Genomic DNA, 27,484 nt, shown 5'->3' on the forward strand with positions numbered 1-27,484 from the left:
CAGACTCTCAAACCTCACAAAAGGAGGAGCCCTGTGTGTGTTTGAGATTGTTTGTTTGTGGGTAGGGTTTACAGAGCTTTTCAGCAGTAGACCACTGTTCACCCACCTGTTTGGGGTTATATATTTGTTTAGGCTTACCGAGTCTCCTTTTAAACCATTATAAAACACAAAAAATATGTTAATATAAAAGAAATATGCATTAAATATTGCTTAATATGGCATTCATTTTGGGCTTTTGTTTTAATTTTTTGGTGGAGTGTAAATGTAAATGAAAGCTTTGTGGTCAATTTACTACAATTTTACAATTTAACTGTGAAAAGATGAGCAGCCTGTGTACCATGCTTCATTTTCTGACTCAAAGCCCACATCTTTATCATGTGTGTGACAATAAATAAGCAATTTTCAAGAAGAAAATGCTAAAAGCACAGGAGCCTGTCTACTTACAGAGTGGATATTTAAATTTGAGAGAGATCCAGTTAAGTTCCCGCAGCTGGGCTTCAGAGCAGCCAACAGCAGATGTGGCCCTGCAGAGTTGAGGGAGTACAGCAAGAACGCTGTTAAAAAAAATAAATAAAAAATAAGTTATTTTTTCCTAGGCTACAAACAAGCGTTTGCTTCGTAAAAGAAACTTTTTTAATATCAACCCTATTTTCTCTGTTGACGTTAGACAGTCACGTGGTATCTCTCTTTCATTTCAATTGGCCAATTCATATTAAACGAGTTCCGGCCGCTTTCAAAGTGCTTGAAAATACGGAAGTTAGTTCTATAGGCCTCTACACTTTGTCAGTTGTTACCAATATTTTTTTTTTTATATTTTTTAACTTAGTCATTTTTATGCGTATTTTACATTTCCCAGCAATATACTTAAAAATAAAATAAAATATATAACTGCAGTCACGAACGTTGCTGACAATTTCGCGGAGGGATCTATACGCGGTCTCTGGCTCTGGTGTGGAGGGGGATTTGAATCGCCTTCTGCTCTTTTTTAAAAATCTTTTTATATTGTTATAAACGTCCGTTAAGACACTTGTGTTCTTTTATATATTTTTTAACGAGAGACAACCAAAGTATCTAAATCCACAAGGTAAGGATTTCAAACTTGCCGTCACTGTAGTGACACCGCCGCTGCTACTACTGTTAGCCAGCGACGAGTAAAGTCTTCACAAACTAGTGTTAAGCAACATTCGTGTGGGTTTAATATTTTGTTTCCCGTTGCTAGTGCTAACCCAGGGAGATAGGAATGTAAGCGTAGCTACCCGCCGCTCCTGACCATTTCTAGTTCTTTACTCATTACACGCTGTTACTGTGGAGCGTGTGCAAATGCTCCTGAGTAAATCTTCATGTGTTTGTCTGTGTTAGCATGCCCCTGGAGGGATTTCTTTTTGTAACGGGTGAAATCCTGTTCTCAGCACTCGTCTAAAAGCATGCGTTCCATCAGAAATCATTTGTTATGGAAATGCATGCGACTTAGTCGCGTGCTTTTGTTATCCATGTTTCCTCTAGGACCGTCTACCTGTCCTTGTGGTTCTCTTGCACTTCATTTATAAGTCGTGCTTATGTTCTCATTGCAGATGGCTACAGCAGAGATCAGCACTGTCTCCTGTGAGGGTGATCAGGAGGGAGCTGCGTCGCCTCCCTCAGTAGAGGACACCCCCTCAGTTTTAAATCAAACCTCAGCCCCCCTGAATTTTTCTGAGCTCACCCCGAGTCAGTTTGGCATCTCTGTGCAGAGTTTTACCCCAGCAGCATCGTCAAATCGCAAAGGTGAGAGAGGACGGTTCGTTATTTGGCTGCAGCTGCTGTTGCTTTTAAACTGGTGGAGAGCAAGTAAAGGTGTCCAGATCAGGTTATATGGACTTGATTGAGTGTTAGTCTAGCACCAAGCCTCTCTCTCTCCTGACAGATAAGTCTCGTCTAGCACAGCTGAAAGCCAGGCGGAGGTCCAGTGTTGGCGTCCGGGGCTCCCCAGAGACAAATTCTCTCATCTGCTTCATGGCACAACAGAAGAGGAAGACTCCACCGGCATCCCAAACTCCAGAGGTGAGATGCTTCTCGGGTTGCAAATCTGGCATCTGTCATATCCTATTAGAGTGCCAGACAGTTGTTCAGACTGCTCTGGCTTTCAGTTGGCTGGGATCAGTATTGAAACTGACATAGATTACTGGTACAGTGCACAACTGTACAACATGCTTTGTCTGTCGTCCTTTATGAGACGCACACAAAAAATTGTCACAGCCGCTGCTGCATACATACTGACGTACCTATAAAAGCTGCAATAGCAGCACAGTTGTGTTATTTTGCCTCTGTACATAATCACATTTTCAGATTTCAGTGTTGGTGAGCCTGTCCCAGCTGTCACAGGGTAAGAGCCAGGGTACACCCTGCACACTGTGGACTAACTCACGGATAACCATTCAGGGCTCGCAAAATTTCAAAATCCCTGGTAGCCCTTCGGGCAGGGACTCGTCAGTTTTTGGTAGCCCAAAATAAATTTAAGTAGCCCGAATAAAAAAGAGAGCAATTTTTTGATTGATGTTTTGTTTCCTGTTTTGTTTCCGTTACAATATTATACATTAAAGTATAATATTGTAACAGAAACAAAACATTAATCAAAAAATTGTTGAAACACAAATTACAACATTGTATAAAAATTACAGTCATCAACTCAAATACTTGGTTCTTATTGAACAGAAATTTCTATGAACTTGTAAGAACTGTGTAGGACATGAATCAGTCTGTGTCAGATCCTGAATTTGAAATTTCCACTGAAGTCACGGGTAAGAGGCAAGTGGAACCAAGATCGAGGCCATTTGCTTTTTGAAGTTTGCAAAGACTGCTAAATTGTGCCAGTGGTAGTTCACTCTTTGCGACATAGTACGCTGTTTTAAACTGATTTTTCAGGTTTATTTTTAGTATGTTATTTGCAATTGGTGTTTGTTCTGGGAAAGATATTGCAGACTGAGCAATAATGCATTTCTTGCATTTCTCATGGGTTCTAATGGAGGCCTTTCTTAAAATGACTGGTCCCAGTAACAAAGGCGCTTGTCGACTCAGAAATCGAGGGAAAACCAACAACACACCCGGCAGAACATTATGTTATTTACACGGGTGCACATAAGTGGTCCGCATGTGCGCATTCGCTGTCAAAATAAAAGACGCGCACCAGATAAGAAGTTGCAGCGCGTGTTTGCGTCCATATAAAAGGCACTGTTGTTGTCCGCTAGAGTGGGATTTTCACGGCACATTCTGCACCAAATCTCTGTGCGTTCATCATTTGTTTGAAGCCAGCTCACCTCCTGCAACCACTTTTCCGAGAATACGCTCTTCTTTTGTGGTTCGGACTCCTTCTGACATTTCTTTGGAGGTGGAGGAACATCACAGTAATTACTTAAAGGAGCTTCTTCGACATCTTTAAGAGTTCTAAACAAATGTCTGTCCTCCTCCAGAAAATCTTATGTACGCAAACACGCGTTGCAACTTCTTATCTTGTGCGCGTTTTTTATTTTGACAGCAAATGCGCACCTGCGGACCACTTATGTGCAGCCCTGGTTATTATTTAGCTCGTCATTTTGCAGCCACAGAAATTCTTTTGTCCATGAAACCATAAAGCTGCACTTTCTTTTTGCCTTATAGTCTGATTTGTCATAACTTTTCCGTTTTGTGGTAAGCTTTTCTTTGGCTGTCACTTCTTCACCCTGACCTGTCTTATTTGGCTCAGCAGAACTAAAATATATATCCTGCTGCTTTTACACACGCACTCACATAACGCTCAGCGATTCTCTGCGCGATCAACCTCTCACATGTTTAAGCTTGCTGCGGGAGATTTCACTTGTCATGTTTGCATAGTAAGCTAACGATTGATAAGACGATGTCAGTGGAATTGGTGCGCAAATTATCGTCACTCACCAATCAGTGCTGTTGCTCTCAGTTCACAGTTCGCGCGATTGCAAAGTGAAAGCAAAAAACAAGCGCAAATTCAAACGCGATTTCAATATGTCACATATTGACAGTGGCTCACCGATGCCAATGCCATAATTACCCAGCTACATTTCCGAAAGAATGCAAAAGCATTGACATATATTTTTCCTTCCTACGATAGCCCAACGGGCAGAGATAGATTTTGGTAGCCCGACTGGAAAAATCGCTAGCCCCGGGACGTCGGGCTAGCGATTTTGTGAGCCCTGCCATTCATACTGACTAGAGATGGCACGATACCACTTTTTTATGTCCGATACCGATATCATAAATTTGGATATCTGCCGATACCGATATGAATCCAATATAGTGTGTTTTTTTTAATCAATAAAACTGGTTTTTTTTATATATATTGCTGCATTTTGTATAAGTTTAAATAAACAACAACACTAAAGCTATTCTGTTATACTTGTATGTAAAAAAAAAAAAAAAAAAAATACACTGCACCCAAAATATTTCATAGTTCAGCAACACTGATCAATCTAATAAACTTAAACCTACTGCATCCTCCCTATTCTGGTATTTTAAAGAGTACTTAGGTTGCTTAATATTTCTGCTAACTAATAGGGTTGCAAACTCCCAGCAAAAAAAAATAAAAAAATAGGGAACCACCCCCCAACCTCCACCTCATGATGCTTAATCGACGTAATCAACTTTAATTTGATGCGGTGTGGGGAAAAAATGCACAGAAATAAATTATTTTTCAAGAATAATTAAATAGATTCAACATCTTTCTTCAACAGAATTGCAGACTGCACAGATGGTACCTTCCCAAAGGAAAAAGTACTATAGCTTACTAGGGTATATTAGACTTAACAGTTACTATATACAGTAATGGACTTCTATATATTTTACATCAGATTTAAACTTTGGGTGTAAGATTCAGATAATTATTTCTTAAAAGCTCGACATTTTAAATGAGAATAAGAAAGAAAAGTATGTCTTTGTGCCCCCTTTTCCCTGTTCATGCCCTATTGGCCCCCCTGGCTAAACTTTGCTAGATCCGCCCCTGCACAGTTACCAGCCGTCAGCTACGTAGAAAAGCATCCTGGTGTAGAAAGTAATATTAAATAAATTCTAACAACAGCTTATCAAGCTTAAACGTGCTGCTGTTGTTCAGCCGCTGGTTTCCTCTTTCTGGTGCAAAGTGGGCCAAAAACAAACAAGAGAGACGGACTCGCGACAGAAAAGCCGATCAGCTGATCATTGATCAGTTTCACGATTGAAGTAGCAGCAAGAAGAGGCAGTCGCTCCATATATCGTTTGTTAAGCTTAACGTGGGAATGCTTTACAAACATTCAGAGATGAACTTACACACTTGCTTTACTTCTCTGTGGGATAACTTTCTCGGAGATGAAATGCTGGTTTGGTAGCGAGGCTACAAATACACACAACCGCTCTATCACGTGATGCATACTGCTGCGACGTGCTACGGTTATGAGCCGAGTTACGCCGTGTCGCAAGGTTTGTGAGGTGCTTTTTTGATATTTAATGGATCGGATTACATTTTTTATTTCTCTCCGATATCCGATCCAGTAATTTACGTCAGTATCGGACCGATACGTAATATCGGATCGGTCCATCTCTAATACTGACATGGACAGAACCAACAAAGGTAGAACCTGCAGACTCTACACAGAGAGCCTCCCAGTTGGAAGATTCTTGCTCTGAGAGTGCTCACAAGTGCATTTGGTCTTTCTGAGAATGTAGCAAACTGCTGATTTGCTGCTCATGAAGTTTCTTCTCTCTCCCTGTTAAGTGTGTTCTGGTTTTTGCTTTCTACCTCATTCACTTGCGTTGACAACTGTTTGATTACATATTGGAATTTCCAATGAACAGTTGCCAAATTCAGATTCAATGAACTCTAGACTTTGTTAACATAAAATGATCCTGTCAGTTGTTTGCCTTGTAAATCTCAAAGCCTGAGTAAAAGGATGGATTATGTTAAATTGTTATTAAACCACTAATGTAAACATTTAGTTTAACTAAAGCATTAAGGTCTGCGCTTCAGTCAGCTCTAGACTGCTCCATTTTAAATCCACCGTGGGGATGTCCAGAAGCAAAATTATGAAACCTGTGTCCTTGTCCAAAAGTATGTAGGCCTGACTGCATGTGAACGCTTACATCTGGATTATGCCTACTGTTGTCTCCTGCATGAACAGCAGTGCGTTTTTTAAAAGTGCTGCCAGTGCATGCCAGCCTTTGGTGTCATTTCAGCTTGTCGTGCACCTCTTGATTACCTCCTCAACTTAGGTTTCCCATTTGGAGCAGTCCCAGCAACCCTGAATTAACAGTCCAAGATGGCAGTAGTGACTGTAAACCCTAGGAAAGCTGTAAAACTCTTAGTTTCATAAGATAACATCAAACGGATAGTTTCGCAAACTGGACAGTGTGATAATGAGATACATAAAGCCTTTTAAGCTTTACAGTTGCTAAATATTTACTTTACAGCTTACACTTGTTCCTCTTTTATCTGTAATCCATGTTTTATTTTAATTATTGAAATTGTTAACAAATCCTATCTGAGCCCCTTTAAACACACATTGTTAAACTTCGCATAAGCTTCAGTTAAAATAAATCAGTGACCTGCGGGAATACAGGCAGACAACACAAGAAGTACACAGTTGCTTATGTAGGTGTTTGTATAGTTTTTTTGTGCTGCACTAAGCTGCTGTATGCAGCGATGATCAGCTTTTGAAGTACCCTGAAAGTTAATATTGACAGTAGCTTTGTGCATCAACGTTAGCTTAATGCAGTAAATGAACAGTGCAGAACATAAACATGACAGAGCTCCTGCTGTGAGAGTGCCGTTTGAATGACAGAATGACTTCTGGCAAAAGGTGTTAAATAAAGCAGAGTTTCGTACAAGAGATTACTGTCACAGTGAAAAGCTCCGCAGCCCGCCAGATGTGAATGATTGACACAGAAACTGTATCGCATTTGTAGTTCTACCTCCCTGTGTTGTACACTATTAGGGCTGCCACAAACGATTATTTTGATAGTCGACTAGTCACCGATTATTTTTGCGATTAGTCGACTAATCAGATCATGCATCCATTGGACATAAAACGTACAGCTTATTGCACCAGCACGCATCTGCTCTTATATAACTATCATTAGCTTACAGCTTTAAGTGTTTAAGGTATGTGCTAACTAAAAATAAAGACAAGATGATAGTTTATTAAATTTTAATGAAATTTGCAGATTGTTTCGGTGAAGTTTAATAAACTCCTTGTTATCTAAAATACAACGGGACATCGGAGTATATTCTCGAGCATCTCACACTTCTGATAATCAGTTGTCTGCTTGACGTTTATTCAGCTGTGTAAAAACTATAACTTTAATCTCAGCCAAACCGATTTACTCAGGAACAAATAAAATACTAAAAAAAAGCCAAACAAAAACATTTTTAAGTTATCCAAGTGACCAGTGTTGCCAACTTAGCGACTTTGTCGCTATATTTAGCGAGTTTTCAGACCCCTTAGCGACTTTTTTTCTAAAAAAAAAAAGTCGCTAAAAAAAGACATGAAAGCGCGTATCACTTTTACTCTCAACAAGCAGCGGGTGCTGTAATGCAGTCAGTTCTTCTTTTACTCTTATGCTGTTTTGTGGATCACAAGGTTTAAAACTACTTATAAACACACACACACACAAAGTAACTCCACCAGAGTGCCTATTTCGGGTCACTTTTGCCGGTCCAAGCCTGGGTAAAGGAGCAGGGTTGGAATTGTGACATTAAAAAAAACAATAATTGCTAAAAGAAATTTAATTTGTAGTTCTAAATAAATTCTAACTGCATTTAGGACGTTTTTTACTCACTTTATGTCTCTTCCACGATGTTATTTCTCTCTCCAACAACATAGGTTACAATTAGATTAGCATGACCAATTATGCAAATTAGGCGATGACGTCATTTAGCGACTTCTAGCGACTTTTAGGACAGCCAATAGCGATTTTCCTTACTGAGGAGTTGGCAACACTGCAAGTGACTTATATATCATGTTTAACCTGAGTAGCGAAAGACGGCGGTGGGTTTGAAAACGATTTGCCAGGAGTCCGGTGTTCTCACGGGCTCTAGTGAGCCTTGCCCCCGGCTAGCTATCGAGCTAGTGGGTAACAGACGTCTCCGAAAACGTCGGAGCGCTTTTGAAAGTATGTGGTGTCTTGATAAACTGAGCAGATATTTGAGATTTACACAGTTACATTCTCGCCTGAAAATATGTTAAATGTTTATTTTGTGACCCAGAAAGAATAATAAGAGTAATAGTAAAACTAAGTAGCTGCCGCCATTGTTGGAAACTGAGCTGGGCTGCGCTATGAATTCTGGGACACAGCTACTTGTTCTTCTTCGGGGTTTAACGGCAGCTGACATCCTTGTACATGCAGTGCTGCCATCTTCGGTTTCAGTCCGTTATTACACTCTTAAATCCTACTACTTATTCCTGCGGCTTTTGTGATCTTACAAAGCTTCAAACGACGCGTCGACTATTAAATCAGTCGTCGACGATTTTGATAGTCGACGTAATCGTGACTAGTCGACTAATCGTGGCAGCCCTATACACTATAGAGCGTGAAAGTTGAGGAAATCTCTGAACTCTGATTAACAGCATGTGTCTTCATGGCAGCATCTTTACTTATGTTTGACCTTTAAAAATGTTTAAGGTAATACGGTGAGCAGTATTATTCAGTCAAAGTCATACATCACATTTATCACATTTCTTTGCTTGTGTAATAAAAATAGCAGTGTGATGAAAAACAGTGAATAATAAGCCCTTTTCAGAAGATATTTAAATAGCATTGCTGGTTTGAGCTGTTAAGAGACGTTTGTGTCATTGAGACATATGTAGAAAACCAAACATTACTCATGCTTTTATTTAAGCAGTCTATGACTGTTTTAGCATCATATCATGCTGTAGAGAGTACAATTTGCAGAAAGGGCCAGATTTACTTACTGCATCAGCTGTCTGTGCAGTGCCAGAGCTTGGGCTCTTCTGTTCTGTAGTTCTGCATATTTCTGGCCCTCATTACATTTAAATATGAAGCTTTGAAGAGAGGGGAAGAATCATTGCCCGCTATATGACGCATGCAAGCCGTGGATACATAAGACAGAAAACACAATTTTGAGTGTTTCGGGGCTCCTTTAATATGACTATACTACAAGGATGTGGTCCATAATGAAAACTGCAGAGAGCACAAAAGCTGCTTTTGTTTGTTATGTGTTTGTTTGGTTTTTAACTGTCTCTCATGCCTGATCTGTTACATAAAGTGCATCAAAATACCGCTATTTGACCTGAAGCATGTTAAAGAAAGTGTGACTCTTCAGGTCTCACTGGATGTAACTCAGCCACCTGAGATTCATATTCCTTGGTTTGTTTTGTTTTTTTAATGCTTAGCTACTGCCAGACAGAGTATGCAGAAACAACAAACAAAAGCCTCCCACTGGATATTACTGTTCATAACTATCAGAAATGGGTTATAGCTGCAGACCTGTTGAGCATCAAGTCATGTCAGTAATGCCACAGAACAAAACTGAGACATAATGTTCGAGGAGGAGGAGTATTAGTGTCACTAACATAGAAGTTCATGTGTATTCAGCTAGCTTGGCAGAACACCTGAAAACATGTTGTTTTGGTCCTTTTTACACTGTTGGGATTGTAGCTAATTGAAGATGGATTACAAAAATATTGATTCTGTTGGTGGTTATACAGTCAATCAAATAAACACAAGGTGATTTCCACTTGTCCTTGGTTATGGGACAGTGTGTGATCTGTGTGCATTTCTTGGGGATAAAGTTTAGTTACAGAGCAATATGTTAGTGAGGCTGATGAATTACAGATGAATGGCATCACTGAAAATAAATACGTTCACTATGAATTTAAATTATTTTCTGCAGCTTTCCTCGGGCATCAGTCTCTCCCTTTGTGTATTTTATATTGTTTATCCTTCTCCACGACCTGTTGCTCCTGACTGAAGTAGGCAGCGTTTGATTGGTCCATTTTATCCCCCCCCAAAAAAACCATTAGATGCCTGCAAAGCAGAAAGCCTGGGTTAAAAAGGAAAGTTAATAGATGCCGTTATGATACTGATTATCTCTGTATCATAACATATTGGGTTTCTAGGTTTTGTCGAGCCGCCTAATGCATTGAAATCCCTACTTTGGCAAGCTCACTTTGTTGTATGCACTTCTGTGTTTTCAAAACTCCTGTTAACATTGACTGACACATCTACAAAATAAGGATTTTTCTCCGGCGTGGATCATTCTTCTCAGCATGATCTGAACCACAGTCTGCCATGTCTCAGCTTTTTGGAGCGTTTTTCAGTTTAGTCGACAGCAGACACCCTCCGAGTGTGACTTACTCATGTTTAGTTACGTTTGTTGCAGTTTGGTTGTAAAAATGTTGCTTGTCAACAACACAACTGTATATCAGCCTGTTACTCTAATTATTAAAAGCTGAGAAATACACAAAGGGTTTTGAATAATGCACATTTATATGGAAAGGGCTTTTAAATGCAACACTTCTGTCTCAGCTCACCTGTCTTTAAGTCAGCTTTTAAGAAATGCTCATAAATGCAGTAAATGACAAATTAAATGGAAAAACTGGCATAGAGTGTCTTAGTAATGTTGGTATTCCTCCAGAAGAGCTTCAGTCCACATTGGCATTGATTGTACAAGTGTTCATCAAACCATTCAGTGACCCTTCATCCCCTGTGGACGGAGGCACTATCAGTGTAAAAAACGCCACTCTCGGGAAAGAAATGTTTCATCATCACGCTGAACAACTTTGTACTGATTGGCATTGATCTTTCCTCTGAGGGCAGCAATGGACTCAAACTATGTCAACAAAATACCCCCTACAGGATAACATCTCACTGTTCAGGGCTCCCCTTTAATTTATTTAGTTTACTTAACTTTTACATTTGGATGTAGCTTATTTGCTCGTTTGTGCATCGCTTTGTACCTGATAGTTAGTCAATAATCGGCATTAAAGGCTCCAGTTGCCTAGGTAACGCTCCAAATTATTTACCACCCTCACATATGTTAGTTAACCCTTTAAGACCTACCATAGAACCAAGTCCGCCAGAGCTTATAGTATATTTTTACATGCTGTGGAGCCATTTTTTGGAGCATTTCAAGTTGCTATACATCAATACAACCATTATAGCCCAAATTTTAATAATATGTCTGCATTAAGTGCATAGTAATTACATAAATTGCAAAAAAGTGCAATAAACTACAAAAAAATTTAAAATCATTTTTGTTTTTTTAACATATATTTCTAGTTAGAGAAATTTAAGAGGCTTATCCCTCAAAACTGTAAATACAAAAAAGTTGCACAAACTAGTTTCCCACCAAAGGAAATTAATTTTAAGTGTCTTCATAGTTTTATTTTTGAGATACACCAATTTTCATATACTGCAGGAAAAACGAAAAAATATATTATAGTGCAAAATAACAGCATATTCATCAAAATAAAATATTTCCAGCAGTGCAATATGAGTCCTCAGCATCCCAGAAACGACACAGAAAGTCATGAAGTCAAACATAACTTTTAAAAACACAAGTATAGGCTCATAAGGCCACGATGGTAAAAAACTACATTTCCGCAAAATGACGTCACTTCCAGTTTCGGGCAGGTCATGCTGGACATGCGATAGTTCACGCTGATGGACGTAGGAAGTGTTACAAACAGCTGATCGGATCGGCAAAGCGTGTTTCTGGAATATTATGTTATTGTTGCTGCAAGTGCTTTTTATGCAGTTTTTGCAAAGCTTTGTGTGGAAGGAAACTGTGACCTAGGACAAGCTGATGGCATAAGATGTAAGTACTACAACTCCGGTTTCATATGCAAAAAAAATTATTGCACTAGCGTACGTGGTTGCAGTGCTACCGGGATTTAAAAATAGTTACGCAAAATGGAGCGTGTCCGCTCCGACCGGCTTTAAAGGGTTAATGGTATCGTTCACTCTCACTGGGAGGCACTTGGATTGATTACTTCAAAATGCTGAAGGTTTAACTTGCGGCCCATCCAGTTTACATCACCAGCAATTCTTTCACCGACCACTGCTTACAGTTTCACGTTCAGTGGTCTCTGGTTGCACCGTTGCTGTTGTGGATGCCCCTTCATTGTGACTTCCCTGTGAGATGATGTTCGGTGAAGTAAACCGTAACACTTGCGGATTGTGTAGATAAAAATCTGCGTGATAGATGTGCTGCCACTCTGTAATACCACTTTTGTAATTTCAGAAGTCTCTGGCCTGTCAATGCACATCACTGAGCAGATATGTTTATTTTGCTGTCTCAACTCTCAGCTTGTCAGAAGTAGCCCCTTCCTTCCCCGGGTCGCCTCCACGCTGAGGCAGAAGATGGCTTCCTTCCAGAGCCTGATGGATGTGGAGGAGAATGATGCCTGTGATCCGGTGCCAGCGCAGGACAGCAACACTGGAGGATGCATCAAGACAAGAGATTATCTGTCTGGTGAGGCTGCCTCATTGCCACAGGATTAATAGTTTCATTTTTCATTGAGGATCCATGCCAGAAGGATTTCTTCATGATGTCTAGAGGCATCGTTCATAAAGCAGTGGATTAATGCGCTGCACCGTATAAGCCTGACTGTGACAACATCTTACAGCAGGGATCTCCTCTGAGCTTGGTCATCTTCTTAAATGGGCCCAGTTTCTAAGCTGTTTGTTACTGAAGTGAGCCTTTATCTCTATTCCTCTGATCAAAGGTGTTTTTATTTTTTCCTTTTTTGTACCCCAAGCTGTGTTTTTATCATATATTATTTGAAATTTGATATTTTTTTTCATTTAACTTAGATGCTCCCAAGTCCCATTTGTTTTTCTATGTTTATGTAATATGCCTTTTTGATTGATGTTTGTTTTTTTCACTCTCAGATGGGAACAGCCATGGTGGAGGGAAGGAGAACAACCCTCCAATGACGCCTACACCCAGCAAGAGGAGGCGCACCAGCAGCCCCCCCGAAGGCTGCAGTGTGGAGATTAGAGAGGCCAGCATGCCTACCCTCTCCTCCACTTTGATGGAGCAGGAGGTACACCGACTCACTCTGACTCACTCACTTAACTGACTGCTGTAAATAATTTAGCTAAAAGGTTTTTACCTCTGTGTGCCTGGCTCCCATTGAAGCCGTCGATTATTTTTAACGCCTTTATGAACGGTAGATCTCAGGGCCAAACAGGATTTTTTTTTTTTTTCCTTTTTTTGACTACAAGCTTCCAAAAAGAGAAATAAACCAAAGAGCACTTTGACGCGAAATATGTTTGAGAAAACACTGCCAGTTAAATTTTTTTTCTCTCTACACTAGACAAAATACTTTACAACTCCACAACTTTATTAGTGCAAAAAAAAAAGACATCAATGTATTTTCACTTAAACAAGCAGCTGTTTTTTATGTGCATTAAAGTTATATAAAAATTTAACAGTGCAAATTCCTCGCTGACAGTTTAACCAAAAGGCATTTCCAGTGGAAACTGGCCGACATATCCTCAGCATAACCATGTATAATATCCACAAAACTTAAAAAGAGGTTATACACACACAACACGGTAATATTATGTTGAAGCACAGTACGTATCACTCCGCGAGGCTCCTGCCTACGATAGCCGTAATGCTCCGACAATCCATCAAGCTTCGTAGCTTAGCAAAGTCGTACTAAAACATTTGACAGATTTTCCAGCGCCGTGTACATAAAATCGTTTCGAGGTCAGTAAACACAACCAGAATTCATACATAAGGCAAACGGGATTATAAGGGGCACTGTCGATTTTCAGAAAAATCAAAGGATTGATTTTAAGTGTGCCGTATTTTCCAAAAAACACGGTAATAACGACGGCCCGCTAGCATGCGCTACCAAAAATAGTGCTTTGTTGTGTATCTGACGGACGAAAGCTAAACCAGTTCCACACCACTGAAGTTGCAACATTTTCACAAACCAATTCTGGTTCATCCGTTTCATTCAACGATCCACTTTCACCATTCTCATTCTCTGCTATGCTTTTCCCGCCATGTGCGTATGAAAACAAAGGCACTGCGCATGCGCGTTTTACCCATATTCTATCGCGATATTTCATTTTCTTATCATTGCCCAACATTATACCAGTATTACCGTGAACGGTATGATATGGCCCAGCCATAGCTGCAGTCACACAGATGACTGTACCACAAAACAAGATTAATGGGTCAGCGAGATATGTCAAGCTTAAAGTTAGTTTTCAGTGTCACCAAGACACAGACTTTGTTGTGATACCCTTGATTTCCCACTGGGATTTTAGGTTTTGTAGAGCCAGCTAAAACAAGGAAAGTCTGAATATATCAAAGTTTCTTTATAGCACACCCCTCTGGTGATAACTGGGCAGATGAACTCTGTATACACTGGTCCATCTAACAGCCCAGCACTGTGCTGCTCATTTGGCTTTCTGAAGAAAACTGCACAACTAGCAGGCCTGCTATCAGTGGCTTGTTCTATTAACAGATGAAAGCAGGTTCTTAATGAGGTCAGTTGACAAGGTATGAAAGAGTCTGGAGGTACTGTGGTGAACATTACACTGACTACAACATCATCCAGCATGTACAGTTTGGCAGTGGGCCAGTGATGGTCTGTAACTGTTTAGAATGAAAGTTAAATCCTCAGGCTTTATGAGTCAGTCTCTACAGAACTCCAAACTTCATGTGGGAGGCCTTCAGATTGGCTCAAGAACAGTTCATAGAGAGCTTCATGGAATAAGTTTCCATGTCTGCATTGATTCTCTCTCCCCCCCTCCCCGATTATCGTGTGGGGCTGTTTTTCAGGAGCTGAGCTCGGCAGCTTACTTCTAGTTAAACTCTTAATGCTTCAGTATACCAAGACATTTTGGACGATTTCATGCTGTGTGAACAGTTTGGGCGTGTCCTGTTCCAACTTGACTGTGCACCAGCACAAAGACACAACATGGATAAGTGAGTTTGGTGTGGAAGAACTTGGCTGGCCTGCACAGAACCCAACCTTAACCTGACAGAACACCTTGGGGTGAATTAGAGGCGAGACTGTGAGCCAGACCTTCAGTGTTTGACGTGCTTCTGGAAGAATGGTCAAAATTCCCATAAACACACTCATAAACCTTGTGAAACGCCTTCCCGGAAGAGTCGAAGCTGTTATAGCTGCAAAAGGTTGACCAACATCAAATTAAGTCGTATGGATTAGGAATGGGATGTTACTGAAGTTAATATGCATATCAAGGCAGACTAGTGAATGCTTTTGGCAATATAGTATGTGTCAGTATTTCAGCTTAAATATTTTGATCTGATGTGTTGATGGTTGTTGTCAAACTAGGAAACAGAAAATAAGCCCAGTTTTTAGAAATGTTACTATTCTGTTGTTCGGAGTCCTTTTCACACTCGTGTCCTCTTGTTTGTGCTTTCATATAAGGTAGAACATTCTCGGTTATGCCTTCTGATCTTTTCCAAGTGATTTTTGGGGCTATTCATGATAACTGAGCAATTCCTGCTCTCATCAGAAGTGTCTGCAAAAAAGATATTTAAAGGATGCCTGCTGTGAGCTGATTAGATGAAATGATTATGGTTGTTCTGTGCTCCAGTGTCCTTCTGGATTTTATGTACAAAAAATTATGCTAGTCTTGGCTAAAATGCAAATATCTGTTCTCTATGTTCTGTCCTTGTCCTTGAACTACAGAATGAAAGCTCTCATGTGTGCTCTCTTAATAGGATGAGGTCTTTGAACTCCAAAGCCTCAGCCGACCACCTCCTGATGATCCTGCAGCCGTTTCGCCACCGCAGCATTCCTCCCCCTTCCGCATCCCCTCACTCCCTTTGTTGCTGGAGATGAAGCCCACAGGTGAGCACATGTCGCTCTCTGTGGCCTTGTTAGAGTAACTGACCTTTTATCTTGGTTTAGCCTTTGAGGCTCGGTGCACAGTGGCTTGCTCCAGTGTAGCCAAAGGTTCCGCTCGGCTGAATTGGTGCATATTCAGCGAAGAACTTGATGTTCGTTTGAGTTGCCGTAGTGAAGAACATCATGCATGTATTTAGCAATAAGCAGTTTAGAGCGTTGGTGAATTAATTAAAAAAAAAAAAAAGACTAAAAAACCGCCAATATCAGATGGTTTGATATAGGGCTGCCACGATTACTCACGATTACGTCAACTATTAAAATCGTCGACGACTAATTTAATAGTCGACGCGCCGTTTGAAGCTTTGTAAGATCCCAAAAGACACAGGAATAAGTAGTAGGATTTAAGAGTGTAATAACGGACTGAAACAGAAGATGGCAGCACTGCATGTACAAGGATGCCAGCTGCCGTTAAACCCCGAAGAAGAAGAAACTGTGTCCCAGAATTCATAGCGCGGCCCTGCTCAGTTTCCAACAATGGCAGCAGCTAGTTAGTTTTAATATTACTCTTATTATTCTTTTTGGGTCACAAAATAAAGTTTAACATATTTTCAGGCAAGAATGTAGCTGTGTAAACCTCAAATATCTGCTCAGTTTATCAAGACACCACATATTTTCAAAAGCGCTCCGACCTTTTCGGAGACGTCTGTTACCCACTAGCTCGATAGCTAGCCGGGGGCAAGGCTCACTAGAGCCGTGAGAACACCGGACTCCTGGCAAATCGTTTTCAAACCCACCGCCGTCTTTCGCTACTCAGGTTAAACATGTAATATAAGTCACTTAGATAACTTAAAAATGTTATTGTTTGGCTTTTTTAGTATTTTTTTTGTTCCTGAGTAAATTGGTATGGCTGAGAAATAAAGTTATAGTTTTTACACAGCTGAATAAACGTCAAGCAGACAACTGATTATCAAAATTGTGAGATGCTCGAGAATATACTCCGGTGTCCTGTTATATTTTAGATAGTAAGGAGCAGACGGCTGAGTTTATTAAACACTTCAAGCTGTAAGCTAATGATAGTTATATAAGAGCAGATGCATGCTGGTGCAATAAGCTGTACGTTTTACGTCCAATGGATGCACGATCTGATTAGTCGACTATCAAAATAATTGTTTGTGGCAGCCCTAGTCTGATAACAGTTGTGTGATGTATCTTGCTGCACCAAACACCCACTTCTATTTGTAAATACCAGATCAGAATGTACTGATTCCAAATACACAACTTTAAAAAAATGTTTTCTTCAAACAGTAACTTCGACAGTCTTAACTTCATAATAAAGAAGTAGGCAGTCTTTCAGTGTCTTAAATACAGTTACATTTACAGGTCAGCCCCAGAATCACACTTTTTCAAATACCGACACAGGCTACACACACACACGCACGTCTGGTTTGCTATCCTTGTGGGGACATCCCATTGACATAATGCTTTCCCTACCTGCTTAGCCTAACCCTAACATCAAAAATGAATGCCTAACCCTTACCCTAAACCTAACAATAACCTAATTGTAACCCTGACACGAAGACCTGGATTTTGGTCCCCATGAGGGCTGTTGGTCCCCACCAGTATTGTAAATACACACACACACACACACACACACACACACACACACACACACACACACACACACACACACACACACACACACACACACACACACACACACTATTTGTGGGCTGGATTTCACAGTGGCTGTGCTTACTTGCTGTAGGGTGTAAAGATCCTGTAAATCTGTGGGTCAGGTCATACTTCAATTTGTATTTTAGAACACGGGAAGAAGATATTTACTATACGCATCCTCACTTTGTGATCAGTTCTACCAGTTTGTTATGAATTTCCATTTCACTCTGAATAATTGTTAAGCATCTTTCATCAGACTAGCATGCTTATAACCAAGCTCTCAGCTGTACATCGCTACATAACATAAGCGCATGGCTAATGAATAGATTACATCGATGTCACGCTAAAACAGGACTGGGTTATGAGATTACAGACACTACAGACACTTGAATCATGAGTATTGACTAATAGGTCTTGGTTTCTGAATTGTTATATCTAAATCATGCTGGTAGTGTACTTCACTTCCCATGATACTGCACCACTTCAGGAACCTTTCTGTAGTTAAACATGAGCAAAGTGCAGATTGTCATGTTGATAAACAAATTTTCAGCCCTACAAATATACAAACTATGCCGGTCTGACTTTTTTCCTCTATCAAAAACCTTAATTCAGTGTTTATTCACGTTTCAGATGATGTTTAGACAAAACAAGGCTAATCTATAATATCTCAAAGTCTCTCTTGGTGTTTATTACACAATGACTCCTGGAGAAAAGAAAGTACATTTTTGTGCATTGTATGGATTTTCTATCTTGCAGGAGAGGAAGAGTCCAACGGGACACCCACAACGATGACAAAGAAGAAGAAACGTGTGCGTTTCGGAGGTCCCCTCTCTCCTGAGTTTTTCGATAAGAACCTGCCTCCGAGCACCCCGTTACAAAAGGGAGGCACACCGGCCCGACCACAAACTCCCGGTGGGAGCTTACAGCTTCGTTCAGTGCTGAAGACACCGCAGAGTGAATCCAAGACACCGGAATGTCGGCCCGACTTCAGCAGCCCGACTGCGTTTGGTGCTTCTCCTACACTCACAATGCCTTGCAAGTCCAGAATGCACTCTGAGGGAGACGAAGAGGAGGGAAAGGTAGATGAGATTAAACTGTGTTGCCAGTATGATGATTACACTTTACATGTAATAAAATCTTAGTTACAAAACATTAACATTTTCCAATGACATCAGCTACAAACAGGCTTTCCACAAGATAATTTGTTCGTCTGTTTGTAACTGCCCTGTTATTTATTATTGTTACATCCTGTGAGGACGTGGGAGTGTGTGGGCGTGGTGTTGTCCTCTCCCTCTCCTCCTCCTTCTTTCTTGCCCCTCCCCTTGTCTCTCTCTACCCCACCTGCTGCTCATCTGCCCTCGTTTACCACCAATTACCCTCCAGAGGTGATATAAGCTGGAGGAGAGCAGTGTGGGAGAGGCTCCTAGTGGAGTGTGTGTGTGTGTGTGTGTGTGTGAGAGAGAGAGAGAGAGTGTGAGAGAGAGAGAGTGTGAGAGAGAGAGAGTGTGAGAGAGAGAGTGACCAGCCCCACTGTGCGTGGCTTGTTGTGAGTAACTCAACTGGGCAGTGGTTTTGCTTAAGTGACGGCGGCCTCCATTTCTTGGTTTGGCCTGCCTGGTTATTGCTAATAGCGGCGTTGCTGTCTTTTTCTGTTGAAGCCTTATAGTTGTTTTCTTAGTTGAAGCGGTCACCATCTCTTTGGGTTGGCCTGTCTGATTTATCATTAAAGCAGCGTTGCTGTCTCTTTCTGTTGTTACTGCTTATATGATTATTGGGTTAATTAATTATAATAAAGATTTATTTTGTGTTAAACACCTCTGCCTGGTGTCCTTTTCATTTCAACCCGGATCCAACTGTTACTGTCCCCCACCCTCTTCGCCTTGCTTTCATGTGGGGACGTAACAATTATTGTTACTGTTAGCTGCTGTTAGCTGTTGTCTGTTCCCTGCAAGGCTCAGGATATGACCCACGATCTGGTCTTGATTATAAATATTAGTCATCAGTAAATAATACTGCTTTTCTATTTTCTGGTCCTAGATTGTTTTCCCCTCGGTGGAGGAGATTGGCTCTGCTGTGGCGAGTGATACAGGTTGATTACAGTTTATTGACCCTGAGAGAGATGGCTTATTGTCTCCAGTGGAATGCAATTCAGCTCTGATACGATAACAGCTTTCTTTCATTTGTTTCATTTTCAGAATGGGCGTGGGATGCCCAGCCATTGAATTTAAACAGTGCCTTCTACGAGGAGTCTCTCTCTCAGCTTCTGACAGGTAAACAGCTGTCATAGCTTTTTTTCTTTTAATTGTCACTTAGCTTCCTGTCCTCATCGATCTACTTCTGTAACCTCTATTTCTCCAGCAAATCTGAGTACACCAGCGTAAAAGACTTGTTGTGTGGAGCTGAATCACGTCAGGATTTTTATTTTGACATCATATTAAGAAATTAAGCCGCCTTCTGCCTTTCTAATTATAAAAGAAAGATTAAAACAATCAGAGAAGTCAGAATGAGAGGCATCCTTAAACCTCCTCCTGTTGGTTTAAAAGCTGCACAGTTCCTTTTGTCAGTTGGACTGTATTAATTTGTGTGAATCATTTTTCCACGCTAATCAGCTGAGTTGTTATAATCAGTTATTGCTAAAATCTCAAACAGAAGTCTTTTCAGCTGTAATACTGTAGGTTTTCCCCCAGAGTCTGACACCAACCCCAGCACAACCTCCCAGATGGATGACCAGTCTGAGCCTGACTCCCTGCCAGAGAAGGAGAAGCAACCAGACGCTGGAGTTGGAGGTCCAACTGCAGCCCGATCCAGCAACAGAAGGAGAAAGGTCTGCCACATTTAAGATTTTTTTTTTTCTTCTTCAAATTCTAGGATACATCTCTGTGAGCTCATGGGAATGTTAAAAAAAATACTCTACCAAAATAATTCATTACCATCCTCTAGAGAATTTTATTCTGTGCAATTTTCTCTTGCAGCCAGCACCAAAACAAGAACTTGGAAGCGAACCTCAAGCTTGCTCCAGCAGCCGAAAGAGGAAGGTATGCTGTTCCCATAAACTGCATGATTCACTTGTACAAATGTCCATTTAGAAGCAAAGATGGCTTTTTTTTTTTTCTTAATCATTTGGAGGTCATAACATGTTCCAATCTAATCTACTGTTTAATTCTGCTGGATGTAAGCTTAATCACATTTAAGGACTTGTACTGTGTGTGTGAGTGTGAGAGTCTATATAATATATCCTGGGGTAAACTTTTCTGTTCCCTCAGCTGCCAGAAGAGAGTGAACCTGTGAAGAGGTCGGCACGGTCTGCTGCCAAGTTGGCCTCTGGGAAGATGAAGGTGAGTTGGATGAGTGTGCTTGTTTGATTTCTCCTTCCATCACTTCACTGAGGGCTTTGCAGAATTGTCTTTTTACAAGCTGTCATGTAGATGATGGCTACACAATCTGACTATGACTTAAGGTCATAGTGAGTATGTATTCATGTTAATATGGCCCATATAGAGCTGCAAATAGCACATCTGTGATATCATGTATAGTGGTAATGCTGATCCTTATTCATAAAGTTGTGCATGAGTGGAGAGTCAACACTGCTGTCACAGATAATTACACAAAGAAGTTTGTTTGTGCTTTATATCGTAGTGGTGAGGTGTATATTGTGGCACAGAACCAGAGGAGACTATGTTACGGTTTGATCTGACTATGCAATTTCCACACCATGAAGGTACTTTAATAATGGGTTCTACAAGGCCCTGTTATAGCATATTGTTAGGTTTGGATTTTAAAGCTGGCAGCAAAGCAACTTACACGGGGTGAAATGTTTCTGCTGATTAATAGAAGTGGAATACCATGAAACCATACTAGGGCTCGCAAAATCGCTAGCCCGACGTCCCGGGGCTAGCGATTTTTCTAGTCGGGCTACCAAAATCTATCTCTGCCCTGCACGTCGGGCTATCATAGGAAGGAAAAATATATGTCAATGCTTTTGCATTCTTTCGGAAATGTAGCTGGGTAATTATGTCATTGGCATCGGTGAGCCACTGTCAATATGTGACATATTGAAATTGCGTTTGAATTTGCGCTTGTTTTTTTGCTTTCACTTTGCAATCGCGCGAACTGTGAACTGAGAGCAACAGCACTGATTGGTGAGTGATGATAATTTGCGCACCAATTCCTCTGACATCGTCTTATCAATCGTTAGCTTACTATGCAAACATGACAAGTGAAATCTCCCGCAGCAAGCTTAAACATGTGAGAGGTTGATCGCGCAGAGAATCGCTGAGCTTATGTGAGTCCGTGTGTAAAAGCAGCAGGATATATATTTTAGTTCTGCTGAGCCAAATAAGACAGGTCAGGGTGAAGAAGTGACAGCCAAAGAAAAGCTTACCACAAAACGGAAAAGTTATGACAAATCAGACTATAAGGCAAAAAGAAAGTGCAGCTTTATGGTTTCATGGACAAAAGAATTTCTGTGGCTGCAAAATGACGAGCTAAATAATAACCAGGGCTGCACATAAGTGGTCCGCAGGTGCGCATTTGCTGTCAAAATAAAAAACGCGCACAAGATAAGAAGTTGCAACGCGTGTTTGCGTACATAAGATTTTCTGGAGGAGGACAGACATTTGTTTAGAACTCTTAAAGATGTCGAAGAAGCTCCTTTAAGTAATTACTTTGGTGTTCCTCCACATCCAAAGAAATGTCAGAAGGAGTCCGAACCACAAAAGAAGCACGTATTCTCAGACAAGTGGTTGCAGGAGGTGAGCTGGCTTCAAACAAATGATGAACGCACAGAGATGTGGTGCAGAATGTGCCGTGAAAATCCCACTCTAGCGGACAACAACAGTGCCTTTTATATGGACGCAAACACGCGCTGCAACTTCTTATCTGGTGCGCGTCTTTTATTTTGACAGCGAATGCGCACATGCGGACCACTTATGTGCACCCGTGTAAATAACATAATGTTCTGCCGGGTGTGTTGTTGGTTTTCCCTCGATTTCTGAGTCGACAAGCGCCTTTGTTACTGGGACCAGTAATTTTAAGAAAGGCCCCCATTAGAACCCATGAGAAATGCAAGAAATGCATTATTGCTCAGTCTGCAATATCTTTCCCAGAACAAACACCAATTGCAAATAACATACTAAAAATAAACCTGAAAAATCTGTTTAGAACAGCGTACTATGTTGCAAAGAGTGAACTACCACTGGCACAATTTAGCAGTCTTTGCAAACTTCAAAAAGCAAATGGCCTCGATCTTGGTTCCACTTGCCTCTTACCCGTGACTTCAGTGGAAATTTCAAATTCAGGATCTGACACAGACTGATTCATGTCCTACACAGTTCTTACAAGTTCATAGAAATTTCTGTTCAATAAGAACCAAGTATTTGAGTTGATGATTGTAATTTTTATACAATGTTGTAATTTGTGTTTCAACAATTTTTTGATTAATGTTTTGTTTCTGTTACAATATTATACTTTAATGTATAATATTGTAACGGAAACAAAACATCAATCAAAAAATTGCTCTCTTTTTTATTCGGGCTACTTAAATTTATTTTGGGCTACCAAAAACTGAAGAGTCCCTGCCCGAAGGGCTACCAGGGATTTTGAAATTTTGCGAGCCCTGCATATGGATCCATTTATGTAGTATTCGGCTACACACAGTGAAGGGTTTTGCTTATGCAGCCCACACGGACATGCTTGTGTATAGTGTATACTGGTGGGAATGACACTCCATAGGTCAAATCTGGATTGGTTGAAAGGTTTGCACAAGCAACACTTTTTATGTTATGCCATCCTCCAGTTACCTCGGGAGTGGGATGTTAGAATTCCAAGTTGGTGTGTACCAATAGGAAAATTGGAAAACCATGAAAAATAGGATTTGTTTTGCTTTAGCAAAGTAGAGGAATTCATCTATATCAAGCAATACAGCATAATACTTAATGTAAGAACACCGCTGCAGGACATTCATGGATAGACTCTTATCCATGAATCCAAGATACTGCCGCCCTTTTGGATCGTTAACTCTGGGTTGTTGGGATTGTTCCGACTTCCAGATCAGGACATTCAAATTGGGGCAGCGTTCCAGATGAAAATTCTGTCTAGGACCTTTGTGTGATATGTCATCCTAATCCTGTATTGTTAGCATCGGTAAACTGATAAGCTTTTATCACTTTTTCAGCATCCGGGTTCCTTAACTGTTACATTAAGATTAATGTTATTGGGTTTATATTCTTATTTCACTATTGTACTGAGAACCTACTGAACCATGACCTCGCATCTGAGATAGGGCTGGGTGATATATCGAGTTTTTTAAAAATATCGATATATTTTTATACGAGATATAAGATGCGACAATATCCTTTATATCGATATAGTATATGTTACGTTATAATTATACTTGTGGAGCCGCAAGTTTGCCTCTGTTTCGTCCACTTTTGTCTCTACGCAACGTTACTCTGCCTCTCTCCTTCACTGAACACAACTCCTCCTCCCCCATCGCTTCACCTGCAGGCAGCGACAAGATGGACACTGCAAATCTCCGTTAACGAGTTACTGCGCATCGCCCTGTGTGTGGGGCTGGACGGCGTTAACGAGCTAACCAAGCTAACGGCCTAACCACGCTAACGCCGTGCAGCCCCCTAAAATTCTTTCATTTTCTCAAAAGTTGACAGCGCGCCTTATGTATGAATTCTGGTTGTGCTTGATGACCGCGAACCGATTTTATGTGGTACACGGGGCTCAGCAATCTGTCAAAAAAATGTTTTAGTACGACTTTGGTAAGCTACGGAGCTGCAGCGCTTGATGGATTGTCGGAGCAATACGGCTACCGAGGAGCCTCGCGGAGTGATACGTACTGTGCTTCAACGTAATATTACTGTATTGTGTGTATAAGGACCATAAATGGCACCTGTTCAGAGTCATGGTTACGAAGCGGATTTCAAACTCCAGGCTGTCAGTCACGCAGTAGAAGTTGGGAACAGAGCAGCTGTGAAATCTGTCTCTTTGTTATTATGCTCAGCGTCTTTGTTTACATTTTGACTGCACAATTGTGAGCTTTTTGTTATGCACAAAAACAACATTGTTTTAGTTTATTTATGGAGCATAATTTATTTTTGAGTAATTTTTTCATGTACATCTATGCTGTATGTTAATAAAACTGCCTGTGTGACATCTGGGACACAGCTTTAACTAAGAACTCTCTTTTTGTTCTTACTTTATGGCTTAAAAAAAAAAAATCGAGATATATATCTTATATCGCCATCCAGCTAAAAAATATCGAGATATGAATTTTGGGTCATATCGCCCAGCCCTAATCTGAGATATGTATCAAGCGTGACTTTTGTGTACTGTTGGGGATAGACCAGATGAATAGACAGATCACAACCTTTTTAGTCTTTCAATCAGAGAAAAATTTGGAGATGATCTGTGTTTTTGTTGTCAAGAGATCCTGTTTTAAAACAAACAAAAAAACAACACAATAGTTGATCCATCCAGTTTTTTATCCACTCAACTGTAAAACGATGGTGAGTGTACTGTCGTCACTCTGCCGGGCGGGCAGGCAGCATAGGCACGCAAATTTGTTAATGCGATAACTTAAGAATGAGGCAACATAGAAGTTTCATATTTGGGACAGGTTTGATTCCTGGTAACCTCAAGGTTAGAGCTTTCTGAAAATCGTGTGAATGCGATAACTGAAATGAGGCAACATACAATTTTGAAATTGGTACTATTGACTAGTTTCACACTTAGCTCATCTACTAGGAGGCTGAGGGGTAACACTGCCAGCCACCAGTAATTTCTGGCATGTCTGTACACAGCAGACCCAAACTAATTTCCACGATTATTAAATACCTACCTCATTAAACAGCTCACAAATATATACATCACTACCTTTTTCTTCTTCTTTTTTTTTTTTTTTTTAATTCAAGGAAATGTGATGGTATTTACAACATCCATGTATTCACAGTGAGTAGGGTAGGAAGTCACAATAGGGCAGAAGGAAAAGGAAACAAAGCACAGAATAAGATAAAACATTGACAAAACCACTGTAATCATGTGTTTCCCGACTGGGCACGTACTGCAGTTGACTACGTGGAAGCATTTGTGTGACAGTTATTTATTTTTAAACATACATGCTCTTACTAGACTTTTTCCCCAACACACTATGATCACCTAACATCCACATGTCACTTTTCTATTTTCTTTTCCCTATTCTTCCCATTTTCAGTACTTTAGTTGAATGTGCATTACATTTTCATGTGTCAACACTTGACTGGTGCAAAGCATAAAAGTAGGATAAGTGAAATGGGTTTAGCCCAGGGCAGGTCAAGCACACAGGGTCCTGTGTCTAGACTGTCTAGACTGAAGCTCACATTACTGCAGTCCACTTACTGAGTGTGCAGTGCCCAGCTCATGTCCACGGGATCCATCATTTCCACACTTCCTGTTCATCGTCTGTGTAACGGGTCTAGTATTCTGGCAGCATCGTGTCAGATCGGATGCTTGAAGTAAAATATCTGTGTTTGGTACAAATCCTTTGGAAACTCTGAAAAACCCTTTAAACCATCCGGTGGAACTAAAATGAGGACAGATTAAGCAACTCAATGTCTTCTTTCTCACCTCGCATGTTTTCACAAACATATCCCAAAGAAAGTTGGCAAACAAGCCGTCATGTTGTTTTCAGTTTGAAAGCCCACGTGAGGCGTTCGCCCAGTCAGATGCAGCCCAGTGTTTACACGGTTGTAGGAGGATGCAGGAGAGAGAGAGAGCGAGAGAGAGAGCTGCTGTCGAACACTGAATGGCTGCAAAGTGTCCAGTCCTGGGAAGCAGGGAGAACCCTCACAGGCAAAATAAAAAAATTTCCCCCTTAGACACAAACTGTATCCGTACTTTAGGTTTGTTTTTTCTTCATAGATTATTGCTCCCAGTCAGGACTGTATTTAAAGCTCTGTGTTCAGATCTGTCAAACAACTTCTTCAGTTACACTCTCAGGCTGTGCGATATGATGAAATATATCGGATGACAGAATTAGAACATCTATCGTTTCATATTATACGCTATAATTTGTTTCGTGGTGTCGCAAAATACACTGTTTATTTTTTTCATTGTTTGGATGGTCACCATGTGGATGCAGCCAAGGAGAATACCAGCATGGCCAGTGAAGATCATACAGAACCAATTAGCACCAAACAGAGGGACCTGGTTGGTTATGAAAGGTCTGACAAGGACCAGAAAAATGTATCATGCAAATTATGCTCAAACCGGTCCCCACCACAGACTCAAACACACACAAACCTCGTCTACCACCAGAATCACGTGAAAGAGTATGGAGAGAGTTTACGGATGAGGAGCAAAAAAGAGCCGTCAGGTGCTCAAAATAAACCTTAGACTCAAATGTTAGAACAGGCTTTTCTCCTCAGCACGCCGTGTAATGAATACAAAGAAAAGGGCAGCTGTTATAACTTATATCTAAAAATATATAACTTCATGCATTGGTCAAAACACTCGACTGTAGGTACACAACGCCCAGCTGAAAACACTTCACACAAGTTTAGTTGCCTGAGATTCACAGAATTTACACACAATGCACTTTTTTGTGATATATATCGTTATTGGGATGTGAGATTTTGGTCATATCGCGCAGCCCTATTACACTCCATGAAATGCAGACAGAGCTGATGAAAATGAAAGTGCTGTCTGACTACAAGACACACTGATGAGCACAAAGTGTCACCGAAGCAGAATCGTAAGAATCAGAGGATGAAGCAGATTATTACTCCTGCAGGGATTCAGTTTTCCATCTTAAAGGTTTTATATCCATAACACACATTTGCCCAAGAGCATGAGTGGACATTCTCCAGCAGTTTCTTTAACTTTGAGCTAAATGATAAAATATTTTCAGCTTTTTTCAATTTTATGTTTGTGTTTATAAAATATGTTTGTGCATTAGATAATCATTGTATTATTAATGAAATGTGCAAGATCGAAACACTCTG

General features: G+C 40.6%; 1 protein-coding gene across 2 annotated transcripts in view; it reads left to right on the forward strand.

The window, feature by feature from the left end:
• The first annotated feature begins 788 nt into the window (after positions 1-788).
• cdca2 (cell division cycle associated 2) overlaps positions 789-27,484 on the forward strand; it is a 30,817-nt gene continuing 4,121 nt past the window's right edge. For both annotated transcript variants that reach the window (XM_084946712.1, XM_084946713.1), the window contains exons 1-12: positions 789-1,084; positions 1,572-1,764; positions 1,904-2,040; positions 12,286-12,451; positions 12,871-13,025; positions 15,695-15,824; positions 18,252-18,574; positions 19,533-19,584; positions 19,691-19,765; positions 20,183-20,319; positions 20,468-20,530; positions 20,759-20,830. In XM_084946712.1, the coding sequence (XP_084802838.1) occupies positions 1,572-1,764; positions 1,904-2,040; positions 12,286-12,451; positions 12,871-13,025; positions 15,695-15,824; positions 18,252-18,574; positions 19,533-19,584; positions 19,691-19,765; positions 20,183-20,319; positions 20,468-20,530; positions 20,759-20,830 (1,503 nt within the window). In that variant the 5' untranslated portion in view covers positions 789-1,084. The remainder of the gene's footprint in view (positions 1,085-1,571; positions 1,765-1,903; positions 2,041-12,285; positions 12,452-12,870; positions 13,026-15,694; positions 15,825-18,251; positions 18,575-19,532; positions 19,585-19,690; positions 19,766-20,182; positions 20,320-20,467; positions 20,531-20,758; positions 20,831-27,484) is intronic.

The sequence above is a fragment of the Perissodus microlepis genome, chromosome 12 (assembly GCF_051167445.1).
Source record: "Perissodus microlepis isolate ML-2025 ecotype Zambia chromosome 12, ASM5116744v1, whole genome shotgun sequence".
Classification (NCBI taxonomy): domain Eukaryota; kingdom Metazoa; phylum Chordata; class Actinopteri; order Cichliformes; family Cichlidae; genus Perissodus; species Perissodus microlepis.